The 18,644-nt window shown below is 38.5% G+C and overlaps 1 protein-coding gene across 4 annotated transcripts in view; it reads left to right on the top strand.

Moving 5' to 3' along the window:
- The window catches only part of FCHO2 (FCH and mu domain containing endocytic adaptor 2), a 123,288-nt gene that overhangs the window by 34,189 nt on the left and 70,455 nt on the right, over positions 1 to 18,644 (top strand). For all 4 annotated transcript variants that reach the window (XM_042455920.1, XM_042455919.1, XM_042455918.1 and 1 more), the window contains 6 exons: positions 5,680 to 5,754; positions 6,436 to 6,577; positions 6,663 to 6,815; positions 9,487 to 9,591; positions 11,860 to 11,958; positions 13,996 to 14,092. In XM_042455920.1, coding sequence (XP_042311854.1) covers positions 5,680 to 5,754; positions 6,436 to 6,577; positions 6,663 to 6,815; positions 9,487 to 9,591; positions 11,860 to 11,958; positions 13,996 to 14,092 — 671 coding nt within the window. The remainder of the gene's footprint in view (positions 1 to 5,679; positions 5,755 to 6,435; positions 6,578 to 6,662; positions 6,816 to 9,486; positions 9,592 to 11,859; positions 11,959 to 13,995; positions 14,093 to 18,644) is intronic.

Raw genomic sequence — 18,644 nt, forward strand, 5'->3', positions numbered from 1 at the left:
TGTGAAATTGGAGGACTGGTATAAAGAAGTTTGGAAGTTAGCAATTAATGACAAATTAACACGCAAATTGAAAGTAAAAAAGGATTATGGAAAAGAAATGATTTTGATGAAATATGGAAAAATTTTTATTGAAACTATATTATGAAATGAAGATGGGAAATTACCTCCACAGGAGGAGTTAAAATTTTGGATGGAGTATAAAGAAAGGAATGGCTCAGGGGGTGGGGTGCACTGAGGTGATATTTAGGATTTTTTGTAAAAAAAAAAAAAAAGATGCAAAAGTACATATATGTATGGAAAGAATGTTACATTTGTGTTGTAAAATTTCAGAAATACTAAATAAAAGAAACCCACAAATGACCATAGATATAATCAATGCATCTGTGAGGAAGACCTCCCTCTTCTTCTAAAAGAACATAGAGCTACAAGCATTGATGCTAGTCCAACAACACTAAAACTCCAAACTCTGAATAACCTTTCCTAGCGGTTTAGTTGTTTTGTTGTATATGTTAAAGAGTATGGTGGACAGAATGGAGGTATAGTAATCAAAGCTGTCTGTCCTATAATCAGACCTGAAGACAGACTGAAATATATCCAGATAATCTGTTACATCCAGGAATCTCTGAAGCAGGGAAGCCACAATGCACTCTAGAATCTTTCCCCAAAATGGGGGCATGCCCACCACCCTAACCATTTCTCCACTCCAGAGCTTCAACATTAAATAGTCAGTCTGTGTACACTTAAGAGAGGAATGAAGTGATTGCTAAGAGCCAACATGGGTTTCTCAAAAACAAGTCATGCCAGACTAATCTTACCTCTTTTGATGGAGTTACAAGCTTGGTAGATCAGGGCTAGAAAGTGGTACAGTTAAGTGGATCTATAATTGGTTGACAGACTAAACCCAGAAAGTACTCACCAATGGTTGCTCTTCATTCTGGAGAGAAGTAAATACTGGAGGTGGGGCCTGAGGATTCTCTCCTTGGTCTGATGCTTAATATTTTTATAAATGACTTAGATTATGGGATAGAAGGCTTGTTTATCAAATTTGCAGATGATACCAAATTGAGGTGAGAGGGAGATAATACTCCAGAGGATAGCATCAGAATTCAAACTGACCTTGTCAGATTGGAGAACTGGGCCAAAACTAACAAAATTCATTTCAGCAGGGATAACTGTTAGGTACTACATCTAGGCAGGAGAAATGAAATGCACAAATATAGGATGGATGACACCTGGCTTGAAAGGTGTGCATGTACAAATTAAACATGAGTGAGTCATCAGTATAACAGCAGCCAAAAAGACAATGCAGTTTAATACTCTATCAGGAGGGGTATATTGTCTTGATCAAGGGGAGTATTAGTGCCAAGTTCCACTCCATTCTGCGTTAGACAGACCTCATCTGGTATACTGAATCCAACTCTGGGCACCACAGTTCAAGAAGGACATTGATAAGCTGGAATGTGTCCAAAAAAGGGCAGCGATAATCATCAAAGGTCTGGAAACCAAGGCTTATGAGGAATGACTTAGGGAGTTGGATATGTTTAGCTTGGGAAAGAGAAGACTGAGAGCTGACATGATAGGTATCTTTAAATGTCTGAGGTAATGTCATGTAGATGATGGAGTGAGCTTGTTTTCTGCTTTTCCATGAACCAATGGAAACACAAGATATTATATTATGTCATTGCGATAGTCTTGACATTAGGAAATCAACCATACAACTACTCTAAAATTAGTTACCTTGTAAAGGAACATTTCTGCATGGTATATATCAGCTCAGATTTTATAGAGTGGGAACTTTGTTGAACAGATTTTGTCTCAGTTTACTGATGACTTGCTTGTTGTTTTGTTTGCTTGCTTTCCAAGTTGATTCTGATTTGTGGTGTAGCTACATCTGATAAGATGCATAATATGATCAAAATGCATAGTGCTGTTGTTACTGTGTCTCGATGATCTGATGCTCATGATTACTGCTTTTTTAATTTTCGGAAGCTAGTAATGATTGTGATAAGATTGATATTGGTCTGACCATCTTACCTGTAAACTCTGGGTGATATTGTAAGTGTGTAGAGTCTCCCAGTTCTGGAACACTGTATCTTTGATACATTATAGTGTGGTGTATTTATTTCTCTCCCCCCACCCCTCTGTGTATATATGTATATACAGTGGACCCCTTGTTATACGCTGTGGTTTGGTTCCAAGATCCCCCGTGTATAACAAAATCCGTGTATGCTCAAGTCCCATTAAATATAATGACATAGCAAAATGGTGTCCCTTATAAAAAATGGAAAATCAAGGTAAATTTATACTTTTTTGGAACATTTTCAAACCGTGTATGTTTGAATCCGTGTATAAAAAATCCGTGTATAAGAAGGGCCAACTGTACATTGATTTCTCCTGACTGCCAAACACTTCATTTCCCCTCCACTTCCGTCCTTCTCAATCAGTGTTAAAACCTTCTCCTCCCCAAAATTCTACCCTTGATTTATCCATGGGTCATATTAAAATCAGTTGTTTTGGTCTGTCAAGGTCACCTTGTACACGAGTATATACAGTATCTCAAGACTAACAAAAAAGTTTCCATAGAGAGGGAATTGCTACAGAGAAGGCCCTGTCCACACTGCCCACCTACTGTACTTTAGGTACAATAAGACCTCTGAGGAAGAAAACATAAGCATATTTTCATACAAGAGCAAGCTATTGTTGGCTTATATTTCTTCCTCTGCTAAGTTTAAATAGAGATGAAAAGATAAAATGGAAGGGTGTTCATCCAACTAAGAAGGAAAAAAAAAAGAATTGACACTAGAAGATCACTTCTGTTCATGTAAATATTACTTGTAGGGATTGTTCAATATCTATTTTTACTTTTTGCCCTGCATTGTTTTACAGGATATATCGTATATACTCGACAATAAGTCGACTTCATGTATAAGTTGAGGGCAGATTTTGGAGCCAAAATTATGGAATTTGATATGACTCGTGGATAAATTGAGGGTAAAACCTAGGGGCATGTGACAAGGGATGTAAAGGATGAAGCAACAGAAAACAATGCCACAGAATTTAGAACATTTCAGAAGGCATAACTCTTTGTGCTTATATTTAAAGCTGGATCGATGAGAGAATAGAGCATAGTCAATGCTACCAGGATAGATTACTCTCTTGCTTTTCACCAGGGGATAGTTCTTTTATATATATAACAGTTAAAGTACAATCCTTACATTGACCCATGGATAAGTCAACTCAGTATTTTGAGATCACTTTTTTGACTAAAATTTCTAGACTTATACATGAGTACTGTATATACAATATGTGTTCCTGAAAAAGAATTACCTTGCTCTCTTTGTGCTTTTGTGTGTTTGTATACTGCTTGTAGTTAGATGAACTTTTCTGAGGAAAATCTGTGTTTTGCTTACACATAGGCTTGCCATAACCCGGCGGCCCCCGTGCCATTCACGGTTTTGGGGGGCCCGTCCCGGTCCGGTTTGGGCCCCCACCCGTGCCTTGTTCCCGGTTTGGGGGCCCGCTCCAGCCATTGCCGCTGCCACTAATGTGGCTGCTGCGGCGCCAACCCACCTCCTCCTCCGGCTCTGCCTTCCTCCTCTTCCTCGGCGGTCAGCAGAAGCGCCGCCGCCACCGCGCCCCCACTGGGAGGCCTTGCGCACCGCCCAGGCCCCAGCAGGGGCCAGGGCCTTCCCTACTTCCCTCCACGCGCGCGCCTGCCTTCCCTGCCTCCCTCCACGCGCGTGCGCGCGCACCTTCCCTGCTTCTCTCCGCACGCGCGCCAGCCTTCTTATGGAGGAGGAGGGGGGAGAGGAGGAGGAAGGAGCCGGAGGAAGGGTGCTTCCTCATTGCGCGCGCGCCTGCCTTCCCCGCCTCCCTCCGCATGCACACCAGCCTTCATATGGAGGAGGAGGGGGGAGAGGAGGAGGAGGAGGAGGAAGGAGCCGGAGGAAGGATGCCTGAACTTAGGCCAGGGCAGAATTGGGGCGGAGGAGGAGGAGGAGGAGGAGGAGGAGGAAAGCTGAGGCAGTGGCCATTAGGGCTGCCTTGGTTTTTTTGGGGTTTTTAAATTATTTTTAAAAATATAAAATACTTATTTTATTTAATTTTTTAAATTTTTATTATTGCTTTTTATTTTTTTTATTTTATTAATTTTTATTATTGCTTTTTATTTTTTATTTAATTTTTTAAATTTTTATTACACTGGTGCCTCGGGTTACGAAATTAATTCGTTCCGCGGCCGCTTTCGTAACCCGAAAAGCCTTCGTAAGCCGAAATGCCATAGGCGCTAATGGGGAAAAAGCCGCGGCTCTGCCGCGGCTCCATTTAAAATAGCGCTGGAGTTTTTTCGTAACCCGAAAAAACTTTCGTAACCCGAAACAATAATTCCCTATGGGATTTTTTCGTATCCCGAAAAATTCGTAACCTGGGTATTTCGTATCCCGAGGTACCACTGTATTGCTTTTTATTTTTCTTTTCTTTTATTATTAATTTTTATTATTGCTTTTTATTTTTTATTTTATTTTTTAATTTTTTTATTGCTTTTTTTTTTTTATTTTATTTTATTTATTAATTTTATTATTGCTTTTTTTTATTTATTTTATTAATTTTTATATTGCTTGTTTTATTTTATTTTATAATTTTTATTATGCTTGTTTTTATTTCATTTCATTAATGTTATTATTGCTTGTTTTTATTTCATTTCATTAATTTTATTATTGCTTGTTTTTATTTCATTTTAATTTTTATTATTGCTTGTTTTTATTTCATTTTATTAATTTTTATTATTGCTTGTTTTTATTTCATTTCATTAATTTTTATTATTGCTTGTTTTTGTTTTATTTCATTAATTTTATTATTGCTTGTTTTTGTTTTATTTTATTAATTTTTATTGTTGCTTGTTTTTTATTTTATTACATTAATTTTTATTATCAAATATATACACCCCTGCCTTGTTTTTTATTTATTTTTTCATTATTTTTTATTATTAAATATATGCAAGTGCATTTTTTGTGTATTTATGGTGCTTTGAATGCTAACAAGTCTGCCTTTCTTGGACAATTATAATGATGATGATGATGATGATGGTGATGGTGATGGTGATGATGATATTGATATCAACAAGCCTCTGAGGCACGGCCAATGTAACTTGCTGTGATTTTTACTAACTCATGCACAGTGAAGAAAAACCACAGTCCCTTGACCAAGTACACACTTCTGAGAAGTAAAGTTGAACCCGAGGGCAAATACATTTCTGCCATCTGTCTAAGAATAATGCCAAAATGTCCTCCATTTTGATCATGCCTAAAAACATGCATTTATATTAACATTTTTTTAAAAAAAACTCATTTTTTGCGTGTCCTCCATTTTTATAAAAATGCGTCCTACATTTGAAAATGTTGCCCTACATTTGTCCTACATTTGTCCTGGTTTGGAGGTCCTCACTTATGGCAACCCTACTTACACACATGCTGAGGTCTTTTTATATGCCCATGACTGTGTTCTTTCACAATATCTGCTTATGATACAAAACATACTTCTGGGGGGCATATTAGTGATCTGAAGACTATAAATCCTGGAGTTGTTCAACTAGTGAATGTTAAGTAGTGGTTAACTTATGGCCTTCAATATTGATTTTATATTTAGAGTATAGAACATAAGGATTATTCTTGTTGTTAACAGGGCTGCAATAGAAGAAACATATTCAAGGTCAATGACAAAACTAGCCAAATCAGCAAGTAATTATTCACAAGTTGGGTAAGTTAATGTGTAATAGCAGGACATCTTTATGAAGATTTTCTTTTCTATACTAAGAAATGTTGGATAGATAAACTGAATGCTGTTCATGTTTCTTCCTCTTCTGCTATCTGAGTATTTAGAAATATTTCTAAAGATATAAGACATTATTTCTGTCACTTCTACGAGAGAATCAATTGTGCACTCAGCAACCTTCTTATGGTTGCAGTAAACAGAGTCTACTTGCAAACTTTTGAGCAGGAATGCTTGCTTTGTGAGTGCCTGCATTGTTTCAGTCTACTGTACTTAGTCCACATGTCACCGTTCTGATATTATATTAGAATTCTTATATCAGTAAGGAACTGAAAGACTGAAATTACTTTCCTTGTTCATAAAGTTAAGGTGGAATTAGAATGTCAGTGTTACATTTTTACTTCAATAAGTTTTCAATAAGTTGTTTTGAACAGCATATTAGCAGCTGTGGTTGTAGCTGTTGCATGTTTGGTTTATATCCCACTTGAACAGAAAAATATACAAGCAAGAATCTTATTTACATATGTTCTGTTTGTTGACAGGTAACATTTAAGTAGGGTACTATAAAATATATCAGCTACATTTAAGTTTTTGAAAATGTGTTTAATATATTCCTTTGCTCTCAGCCTGCTTCAGTGCTCAAGTGCATATCTTTTTTCTTTCTATCAGAACATTTTCACCAGTCTGGGAAGTTTTCAAGTCATCAACAGAAAAATTAGCGAGTTGTCACTTAGAACTTGTTCGTAAGCTGCAAGAACTAATTAAAGAAGTACAGAAGTATGGAGATGAACAAATAAAAGCTCATAAAAAGGTTGTGTTTACTTTTAAAATATATTTTAATGACTTTAAATAAAATAATTATTAGTAATGTTTGACACACATGTAATATTTAACAGACTAAAGAAGAAGTTTCAGGGACTTTGGAAGCAGTGCAAAACATTCAGAGTATTACCCAGGCCCTCCAAAAAGCAAAAGAAAACTACAATTCAAAATGTGTGGAACAAGAGCGTTTGAAAAAGGAAGGTGCTACACAGAGAGAAATAGACAAGGTAACTTTTCTTAAATTGTTTTCTTTATGATATGTTCATGTAAAACTGAAAACTTACTTGCAGGGTTGCTGCTTCTGTTTTGTCTTGGTTTTTTTTTTCCAGAATGAAAGTTATAAGTACCTTCTGCATGAGCCAATACAATGTAGAGTAATAACGTTTAGAGTACTATGTAGAGTAACGCCCTGTACAGATGGGCCATAAAAGTCAGCTTGGAGGTGGAGTGTCTACACAACGCATGATCTGGCTCTGTCCCCAGGGCAGCGTAACGCTGTTCACTGCACAGCATGTGGCATCACAATGCTCCTCTGGCACTGTAAAGCCATGGCTATTGTGCCCTTTTCAGGGCGCAAAAAGGAGCCACTTTTTGTAGCTCTTTTTCATGCCCTGAAAAGGCCAGATTGCCATGGTCCCGATCTGGCTGTAAAAGGGGTAGCTGGAGGCTGTCTGTAGAGCCCCTAATTTGGCTAGGTTGGGTGTGCATATATTTATATGCAGTTCTTCGTATGCAGAATATCTGCTAACTTTAACCTTATGAAAATATTTCCTTTCCCCAAGGAATTTTTCCTGGGTGTGATAAAGGACCTTGGCAGTGTTGTAACTACGATTGGTGTCACCCTATCACCCCCAGGTTTGGAACCTTCAAGCCTATGGTCCCCCAGAAGTAGATTCAGCTGCTGTGGAAGAGAAAGGCTCTGGTCTACTTGCTGCCAACATGGAGGTGGACTGGGGCAGTTATTTATTTATTTGATTTCTATGCTGCCTTTCTCCCAGAAACGGAACCAAGGCAGCTCATAAGTAAAAACAGTTTAAAAGCTTACTACAATAAAACAATTAAAACATCATATAAAAACAATATAAAAGTACAAACATTTAAACCACAATAAACCACAATACCTACCCCATATAACAGCCACCCATATAAAAAAGCCATCCCAGGATTATACATTAAAAGCCTCTTGCATATTTGACATCTTAAGATCTGAAGGGACTGTCTGTGACCTTGCATATTTGACATGTTAAGATCTGAACGTGTTTTGGGTTGTTCTGGTCTACCCACTTTGTTTGCAAATCCTGAAGGGGTGCAGGTGCCATTTGGTGACAGGACAGGCTTCCAGGAGTTTACTGTGATGTGCCAAGAGCCTCCTGGCCACGTCTGGTGAGTGGACTGGGTCCTTCCCAGGATCCTCAGTCTCCAGGCGTCCTAGTCTACTTGTGGAGAGGCATGGTGGTACACTCCATACCGGAAGGCAGACTGTGATATATTAGCAAATGTTTGGATGGCATTGTCTGTCATTTGCAGGTTGATCTCTGCTAATCCCCAAGGGTTTCTGACTTCCAATTGTTTTAACAAGAACAATAAAATTACTTTTTCCATCTAAATCAGACCACTGCTGAAGAACACTTGGTAATCAGGAATGAGTTTAAGCATGACAGTGAGTTCCATTGAGTTCTGACACTAAACACAAATTCTTAGTTTTACAGTGTTCTCAGAGGCACTCTGTTCTTTAATTTAAATTGTATATCCTTTGAATATGGCAGTATTTGCAGGTTTTGAGTTTCTAGTAAACAAACAAATGAACAAACGAACAAGCAGATCAGATCTAATAATCAGAAAATTGCCCACTTGAATCTTAATGATGTTGAATATGCAATATTCTCTGATGCAAGATTTCTTCAACTTGTTGAAATTTTAGAGCCATTTGATGACATTATATATTTTATCCCTTTGCTAATCCCATTTTTTTTTATCCCTCATCGGAATCCCAAATTACTCAAAATGTCACTTGGCATTTTTCTTTAAAATGAATATATTTCAATACTACTTTAGTACAATTTGATTGATATGACAATGCAATGTAGAGAAAATATGAAGTGCTGTATAGAGAAGCAAATTTATTGTATACTAACAAAGAATATTGTGGCTATTTAAATAGTAATATGCTTGATTTGGCTTTTGTGACTTCAGTCCACTTCATCAGATATTTTTCCTTTCATAGTTAATTTCTGAATTAATTTTAAAATTTGTTAGAAAATATTAGCAACTGTCTTCTGACTTTAGGTATTTCATTACTTATTTTACATATTATCCTTGACAGTGACTGCTTGATTATGTAAACTTACATTAATATGCTGCTTGTGAATGTAGGAAAACTAAGGTGATTTTATATGTTGTTTCCTTGAGCCCTCATGTGGCGGCAACTGGTATTTACTGTGATGGAGTTGACCATTACACATGAAATTAGTGAGGAGTTGGCCTTGGGCAAGTCACACTCTCTCAACCTCAGAGGATGGCAGTGGCAACCTCCCCTCTGAAGATACTCACCAACAAAAACCCCTTGATAGGTTTTCCTTAGGATCACCATAAATGGAAAATGACTTGAAGGCACATAACAGCAACAAGAAGCAGGGCCAGCCCAGGTTAGTATTGGATGGGAGACTGTTAGTAAATACCAGGTTGTCTAGGCTATATTACAGAGGTAGGAATGGGAAAAACCACCTCTGAATATTTTTTGCCTACGAAAACCCTATGAAATTCATGGGGTCACCATAAATTGACAGGTGACTTGAAGGTGCACATGCACGTGAACACACACACACACACACACACACTAAATAGACTGAAAAAATGTTTTCCTTGCCTCATGCCTGAACTCCTCTTTTATTTCTTCAGGCAGCAGTAAAATCCAAGAAAGCAACTGATACTTACAAACTTTATGTAGAAAAGTATGCTGCAGCAAAATCTGATTTTGAACAGAAAATGACTGAAACTGCACAGGTAAGCTGAAGCCTTATTTTCTGTCCATATTTCATCTTGTTTAGAATAGACCCATTGAAATAGTTGGTAAGTAGGTCATGACTGATGTAAGTACCATTTATTTCAGTATGCTTAATCTAGGTATGAATAAGTTTGGATCCATCCTGGTCTGTATGACACTTTGCATGCTTTGGGTAAGATCCTGTACACTTTCAATACAGTGTAAATATACCACAGTGTAGTTATGTTGGATCCCACAATTGTGCAACTGATTGTGCACTGGGATAGCAATCAGCTCCTCCTCACCAGCTCAAAAGTGAGAGAAAACTCTGTTTGCTTGCAGAATAATGGGTTGCATAACAGGCTGTACTTTCCGAATCTCTGAGCAAACAGAATCCTTTGGTCTTTTCAGTGGTCCTGTGAGAAAATTAGAAAAAAGTAAGGCTAGGTTTCTTTAGGACTATTTTACAAGGTCTTCCTCAAAAAACAAAAACAAACCAATAATATATACAATCAGCCCTCCATATCCATGGGTTTTTTATTCACAGATTCAAGCATGCAGTTTAAAAATAATTTTAAAATGTATAAATTCCAAAAAGCAAATCTTCATTTTGCTATTTTATATAAGTGACACCATTTAACTGCACCATTATATTTAATGGGACTTGAACATCCATGGATTTTTGTTATCCATTGGGGGTCCTGGAACCAAACCCCAGCAGATACCAAGGGCCTACTGTATTGTCCCATCAAATACGTAGCGAGACCACAGTTGTTTGTGACTAATGTAAAAGAAATAGAGAAACCATTTAAATAAGTTTTCTGTTTTAGACAAGCTGCTCTGGCATGTAATGTTATAAATGCAAAGCAAATGAGTGGAAATCTGCTTTGTGTTTGTATACTTGCATTTTGGGTCTTTGTGTTTTATTAGAACAGGAACTTACCGTTGCATTGTATGCTTCATGAAGTGTAACAATTTATATCTCAGTAAATGGGTCCTCTGTTTTTGCCAACTCTGAATTTGGTGATTAAATTATTATGTCCAACTTTCTCCAGATTACGTGTCACTGCTAGGCAGATGCTAAGATCTATCAGAATAGAAAGACACAACTTCATACATATATCAGAAGCTCCTTCTACCTTTACTTTACTTGTCAATATATTTTGCAATATGAAACAAGATTTAAAGGATAAGAATAGTGTGTATTACATTTTTAGTGTGATACAACCAGAATACTGTAAATTTAAGTAGAAGTCTAACAATCTTACCTTATCAGATCTAGCAGTGCAGCTCCAAAATCACAGCTTTCAAGGAAAGAAAGTTGCATCCTGTCTTTCTGTCTGGGCCCCTTGTATAGGATTTTGCTATCATAAAAAATGTGCCTTAAAGACTTCAGCCACTGAGTGTCCCTTGCTCTTGGACAGTCCTTAAAATTCCTGCTAACAACTATCTAATTATATGTTTAATCTATTTCCTTGCATCATATGTGACAAGACTTAGATAAGTACAATGCAGGTGTGTCAAGGAGCCATGGTTGGAATGGTTAGATCCCACTCTCATTCCTGTCTTAGCTAGTATCCTATGGTTGGTCTACCTTGTAAATATGCTATCTTTAGTGTCACAGTGGTATTTGACAGAATTCCACGTAATTTGCTTATCTTAGAAGTCGGGAGGGCAAGCATACAACCTTTAGTCTGCCTTCAATGAACTCTTGTATGGTAGTCAATCTTGAGATAATTTGCCAGCATTTCCTTTGATATTTTCAGTGATAAGGACTGGTACATGTTAGACATAAATTGTTGAAATCTGAGGTAGTTGATAAATTTCAGGAGGATTTTCCTAAACGTTGACAGAAGAATGTTTGCCTGTCCCTACAGTTTTAATTTTCTGTCCAGTTCTCATTTTTATCAGATACGTCTGTAACTTAATATAATAGAATAAAGTATGAGAAATGATAATTAGTATATTGTTGTGTGTATCTTTAATACAACTTCTGTTCATCTACTAAAACTGAACCTTTTGTTTTAATATTCGGATTTATTTTATCGTCATTGATAGTGTTTTACAACATTAAGCAATTAAAAGGACAGCAGAAACCAGGATTATTACTTTGGTAGCAACTAGATTCTGTTGTTCTTCTGATGTCTTTCATATTGTCAAATTTGAAAGCAAACTACTGTACTTGTTAGCACATAGAATTTAAAAAACCCAGTACTTGAAGTTCTGTTTTCTCATAAGCTGTTTTCCTCATTTTACTAAACTATGTACTAAACATATTTATGGTGCAGAAATTTCAAGACATTGAAGAAATGCATCTCCTCCACATGAAAGAGATTATTGAGTGTTTTTCAAATACAGTAAAAGAAGTTCATGTACAAATTGGTGAGGTGAGTTTTTGGTTGATTTTCTGGTTAATCAAGTTAGGAAAGTGGATGAGATTGGAAGGGTAGTGATGGATTCCATGTTAGTTATTTGTACTCTACGTATATTGACAAAAGAGTCCTTGCTATTGCATATATAGCGAAAGGAATTTTCTCAGAGAGTTTTGAATCCAGAGACACTGACTTTGGTAAGCAGATTTATTGCTTTCTATACCACTATAAAAATCTGAAAGACCTGTATCACCTAGCCTAGCCCTATGTAGGGCAAGGGGCATGATTTGCATCCTTCTGGATCCTATTGAATTCTGTCTTATCCCTATGACTGTATAAATATGCTTTGTACCTTAGGCCTTAATATCACTGTGTACTGTATTTGACAAAGTGGGTTTATATCCACAAAAGTCGACCTCATGTATAAGTCGAGGAAAGGTTTTAGGATCAAAATCTTGGATTTTGATATGCCCCGAGGATAAGTCAAGGGCAGAATTTAGGAGACAGATTTTAAGATTGGCTTCACAGTGAAAGTGGAGAGGGGGAAAGAGAAGCTTGGTTTTCAGAGGCAATGTGAGGAGGAGGAGGAGCAAAGGTTTGGAGATCAGCTTGCAAACGGAGGGAAAATGGGGAAATGCAAAGAGGAGAAATAAAAGTTTGGAGATAGGATTGAGAAGGGAATCACTGCATACACACTCACACTGGTGCCTCACAGCTCTTTCAGCAAGCACTGCCGAGGCACGGAGAGTGGGAGCTTTATGAACATTATTACTGTTTGTTGTTGTTGTTGTTAACTGTCCTCCAGTCAATCTCAAGCCATGGTAACTGTATTGACCCTTGTATAATTCGACCCGATTTTAGGGTCAATATTTGGGCATAAATTTATTGACTTATAGTTGAGTATATACAGTAATTCATTTATACCAAGTCAGATAAATAAAAATCTCTGAGGAATAAACTAGAAAACTAGTGATTATGTTGTAAGCCACTTGGGTCACCTGCCAGGAGAAATATAGGATACAAATTAAATAAATATGTAAATAATGATGCATATGATTTTCTGCCCACCCCCTGCAAGCTCATTACAATTTGATACGCCCCCTGCTGTCTACTATTCACGTGTCCCGAAAGCCTTCTTGAGCTCATCAGGGTCCTTTCTAAACTATGGGAACTAAATTCAAAGACATAGCTTAGATCAGTATGCAAAGGGAACTTGTAGGACTTTTGAAACTAGCTGAAAGTTGATTACCTAAGCTTTCCTAGATGTAACTTTATCAGAATGTGTTTTACTGCACTCTAAGTCTACCAAAGGTTATGCTACCAACTCCTTTCTCTCTGTTAGTTTAAAAGATGCTGCAAGATCTCTTCATGTGGGAACTGAGTCATAGAGAAGTGCAGAAAAAAGGGCAATCACCTGAAACTGAGCAGAAGGGTCTTAACAATTTTTGATTTTTTTTAAAAAAGTGATAAACTAAGACAATATAAATAGTACCTTGAAATTACAGCCTTATTTTTCCCATTTCCTCCCCGCCTTACAATTTTTGTAATTTCCTCCTTGAGCCCCTGGAAGACTGCCTTATATATTCAGGAGAGGCCTTAACCCTTTGGAGATGAGGGTTTTACGGTACAAGGGAAGGAAGGAAGATCAGTTACACAATTCCATTTCACTTGGACTCACAAAATTATTGGATATAACCTATTACATTTGCTGTGTCTGTGATCTAAATGCTAGCCTAGACAAATTCAATAGCCTTATATTAGCCTTGTGGATTTTCTGTTTCTGAATATGAATAGCACCTTTCTATAATGTATTACAGATTTACTTTTGACATTGTTCTCAGAATCAAAAGCAAGTTGCTATTCTTCCTTCCTATAGGCACGAAAACCAGCTGAAAGCCAGCTTGATCTTACAGAACTAGATTCATGGTTCTTTAAGTCTAGTTTGACACTTTTTGCTTATGAATGTAATAATTAAATATGAATTAAGTACATATATATCATTTACTGAAGCCCATCAAATTTTAATAGTACTGTTTCCACCCCCCCAAAAAGGTGCATGAAGAATTTATCAACAACATGGCAAACACAACAGTTGAAAATTTGGTACAAAAATTTGCTGAGTCAAAAGGCACTGGCAAAGAGAGACCTGGTAAGAGAATCAAAGTAATTGATACATAATTCCTCAGTGTATTTGTTGATATGCTTATATCCATTCATTCTTCTTTAATGGTTATGGCTACGCATGTATGTTCGTAATTTTCTGTGTGGAAGTAATAAAATAATTATTTCAAAGTAAGCTTGATTCTTCAGTACTTCTAAGCCTATTCAGAATGTACCTAACTAGAGCTTTAAAGCCTATGTACAGTCGGCCCTCCACATTTGTGGCTTTGATTTTTGCTGATATGATTATTCACGGATTTGATTAATATGGTCTCTCTAGGAATGTCTGAGTCCTCCAGCATGACTGTTATCAGCTTCTGCCAAAAGTCATGCTGGAGGGCCTAGAGATTCTTAGGGAGAACACTTCTCTAGACATTTGTAGGTCCTCCAGCACACTTTTATGATCAACGTCTGGCAGTTGTTGACCACATACTTGTGCTGGAGGACCTAGAGCAGTGATGGCGAACCTTTTCAGGGCCGAGTGCTCCAACTAAAGGTTTTTCCAGCACCAGGTGTTACCTGGATGGACATTTGGAGACCAGGAAAGGCACAGGGGAGAAGTCCCGCCTGGGAAGCCCTGCCCCCAGAGGGCAGAAGTCCTGCAGGGTGCCAGGCCAAATGGCATCACATGCATAGGTTCACCATCACAGACCTGGAGATTCCTAGGAAGGTGTTCTCTTACAGTAATTTTTAAAAAAACAGTGGGGTTTTTTGTGAAGTTGAAGGCTTTCATGGCTAGAATCCATAGTTTTTCTGTGGTTTTCGGGCTATATAGCTGTGTTCTGGAAGAGTTTATTCCTGATGTTTAGACACTCTGAGGCCTTGCCATTCGACAACATGTCAACACAGCGATTAACATTCAAATCACTTCCTCTCGACCAAGGGTCATATAGTGTGTGTGTGCGCGCACACGTGCACCCACCTCACTCACTCCCATGCCAGCATTCTCTGAAGATGACAGCCGCAGATACTGGCAAAACATCAAGAATAAACTCTTTCAGAACATAGCCATATAGCCTGAAAACTCCACAAAAAAACTAGAGTGTTTTTTGTTTGTGGTTTGTTTTTGGTTTTCTTTTGTTTGTTTTTTTCACTTTCAGGGGGATCCTGTGCCCCTAACCCCAGCGAATGTGGAAGGCTCACTGTACATGCATACTTAGAACTTGCTTTCCCTGTGGCCTGTGGAGCTGCCTCCAAACTTGCTCTGTCTTTTCCCCCACCTCTCAGAAGCTGCAGGTTGTAGTGGGTAGGGATGATTCTCCTCCTAATTCTGCTGGACTGTACAGTTCTGTCAGAGGAAGTACAGCACTGGACCCTGCCTATACTCAAATGGTTCTAATGAGTTTTGATAAAGCATCTTCTTTAAAGATATTGCTGAGTGGTTTGTTATGTGTGTATGTGTGTTTTTAAAAAATCTTAATCATGATATTATCAGGAGGGCAGTGGGATTTTTTTTTAATCTCCTATTTCTGTTAGCACACATTCGGGGAAAAGGAAATTGATCAGGTCAAAATCAGGGAGATATACATTTATTATTATTATTATTAACCTTTATTTATGAATCGCTGTAAATTTACACAGCACTGTACATACAATCTTTTTAGTTAGACGGTTCCCTGCCCTTGGGCTTACAATCTAAAAAGACATGACACAGAAGGAGAAGGGAGTGGTGGCGGGAAAGGGTAAGAGGTCCAGCAGTTCCTCTCTACCTCCAAGGCCTGGACCAAGGGCTTGGCTTCATAATGGATAGTTAATCTTCTTCCAGGGAAAATACATACTCCCAAGTAGGATAATACATATACAGTACATAGCAATACAGGAAATGATTTGACATCAGTTAAGCATTGTTGAGGTGTTGCTACAGCCGTGACAATTGGTATAGAGAAATAACAGAACATAAGTGTAATGTCATGATGCACAATAAAATACATAATATGATGTTTAAAATGTTTATTGACAGTTTTTAACAGGAAACAGAAATTTCCTGCTTCTTTTTGGAGCGGTAAAAAGCCAGCATGCAGTTGCTGCGGCCCCAGTGCAGCTCTTTCAGGGGCAGCTTCAAGCCCCCTCTCTGGCGTGGTCTGTTTCACCTTTTAGTCATGTAAATCATCTAAATACTGTAATCTAAACTGGAAATTGAAGAAAGCAGATAGGAAGAGTATCAACTCATTTGAGATTTGGTATTGTAGGAGAGTGCTGAGAATACCATGGACAGCTAAAAAGACAAACAAAGGGTCCTTGAACAGATCAAGCTTGAACTTTCTCTGGAAGATGATTAAATTGAGGGCCACATCATGAGAAGGCATGATTCATTAGAAAGGACAATAGTGCTAAGAAAGGCAGAAGGCAGTTGAAAGAGAGGAAGACCACATGCTAGATGGCTAGACCCAATTAAGGAGGCTACAGGCTTAAATCTACAAAACTTAAGCAGAGCAGTAAAGGATAATCATGCTTGAATATGTCAAATCTACAGGGTTGTCATGAGTCAAAGTTGACTCAAGGGCAGCTAATAACAGCAAAGCTTAGTCTGTCATTAAGAAATGTGGTCCATTAATTTCAGTGAGTCTGCTCTGAAGTTGTTTTAATCTGGATCCAACCCCTATGTTTGTCAGGAAGAGTGAAAAATATTAATAAAATTTTTAATCTACAGTAAGAAGTTTTCTTCAGCTCATAGAGGCATTGATCAGTTTAGAAATTAGCTTAGAAATTGTGATTAACATATTGATATATAGATTATTTAAAGTCAACAGAATTGTTATTTAGAAAACCCTTAATATTTAAAATTTCAGAAGCTAAAACCATATATTTTAAAAATGTACTCTGATAACTAATCACTAGCGTAAAATTTAGTAGTATAAAATGTTTTTCTTTTTCTGCAAAACCTTTATTGTTATTGTACTTTGGTCAGACCTGTTGTAGCAGGATGGAATCAGAACATCTAAGAACTGTTTAATAGATGATTATGAAAACCTGATAGAGGGACCGAATATAGTATTCTAGATCTGTTAATAATTTGTTTCTGATCAGCTCAACTTGTATAATGTAAATAAGTAGCAATGGGTGTAATTCCAAATTGATGGTTAATTTTTCATTCTCTCTCTCTCTCTTTTTACACCATTGGCAAAAATATATGAAGTTCTGTCTGTGGTGGTCAACTGAGAGCCACACCTTCACACACCACTGAATTAAAAAATATATATAGCAAAAGACCATTCAGGCTTTCCACTGTGCATAGAGACAATTTTGCTGTTTTTTTTCCCTTTTTTTCTTTTTAATTTTTATTCAAATACAACAATTAAAAACATTGCATACAAAACCAGAATAACAGTTTTTCAAACAATGCAAATTGAACAAACAAAATGAATTCGTTACTTTCTTCTTTGTATTTTCTTGATAAATATTACTTGTGCTTGTTTCTGAAATTACTCATACATATACATGATAAAATGATTTCTTCTTCGTGGTCTCTGCGAATCATACAAATGGGTTTCACTGCGCCTGCGCAGTGCTGTTCGGAAACTTCTGGAATCACTAGGCAAAGTTCACTTTGTAACATATTGAAACTTTTTGGCGGTAACCCTGCCCACCCGTTATAAGGCCCCTGCCTTCCCGCTCTTTCCCCAGTTCCTTTTTTCCGCCGCGCTAGCTGCTTCAGGGAACTTCGCTCGCTCTTTAGCTTGATTGGAATCACTGTGTTTTTGACCATTCGTTGCCTCCCGCCCCTGATAACTTCGGACTCTCAGCTTGTTGACTTCGATTTTGGACTTTCCCTCCGCTTTTGTTTCTTTGGAAAGGTCTCCAGCACCTTTCAAAGTGTGACGTTGCGGAGACAAGGTTCATCTGGGAAAGGACTACGGTCCGAAGACTTGTCCACTCTGCAAGCCCCTCTCTTCGCAGGCTCGGAAGAATTGTGAGTCCTGGCTGACTTCGGCCATCGACCAGGGCAAGACCCATGGGGGGGCCCCTCTCTTACATCGTCGGCTCCCTCGGCTATGCCGCCTGCTTCTTCTTCCCGGGCCAGCGTGTCCAGCGTGGTGTCTGCCCACCAGTGGCTGAATCGTCCACCACCGCCGATGTGGCCAGTGGTTCATTCAGACCCAGTGCCACCAACAAACCCTCCGAGCGCCCCCACAAAAACGGAGTCCAGGACGAGGGCGTCCCTGGAGGGCTCGCGCTCGAAGGATCGAGCGGATGTGGCCCGTGGTTCATTCAAACCCAGTGCCACCAACAAACCCTCCAAGCGCCCCCACATATCGTTGGGGACTGAGGGTTCCGAGCCCAAGACGGAGTCCGGGAGGAAGGCATCCCCGGAGGGCTCGCACTCGAAGGATCGAGCGGATGTGGCCCGTGGTTCATTCAAACCCAGTGTCACCAACAAACCCTCCAAGCGCCCCCACATAACGTCGGGGACTGAGGGTTCCGAGCCCAGGACAGAGTCCGGGAGGAAGGCATCCCCGGAGGGCTCGCGCTCGAAGGATCGGACGGATGTGGCCCGTGGTTCATTCAAACCCAGTGCCACCAACAAACCCTCCAAGCGCCCC

This window comes from Sceloporus undulatus, chromosome 2 (genome assembly GCF_019175285.1).
Source record: "Sceloporus undulatus isolate JIND9_A2432 ecotype Alabama chromosome 2, SceUnd_v1.1, whole genome shotgun sequence".
In the NCBI taxonomy this organism is placed as follows: Eukaryota; Metazoa; Chordata; class Lepidosauria; order Squamata; family Phrynosomatidae; genus Sceloporus; species Sceloporus undulatus.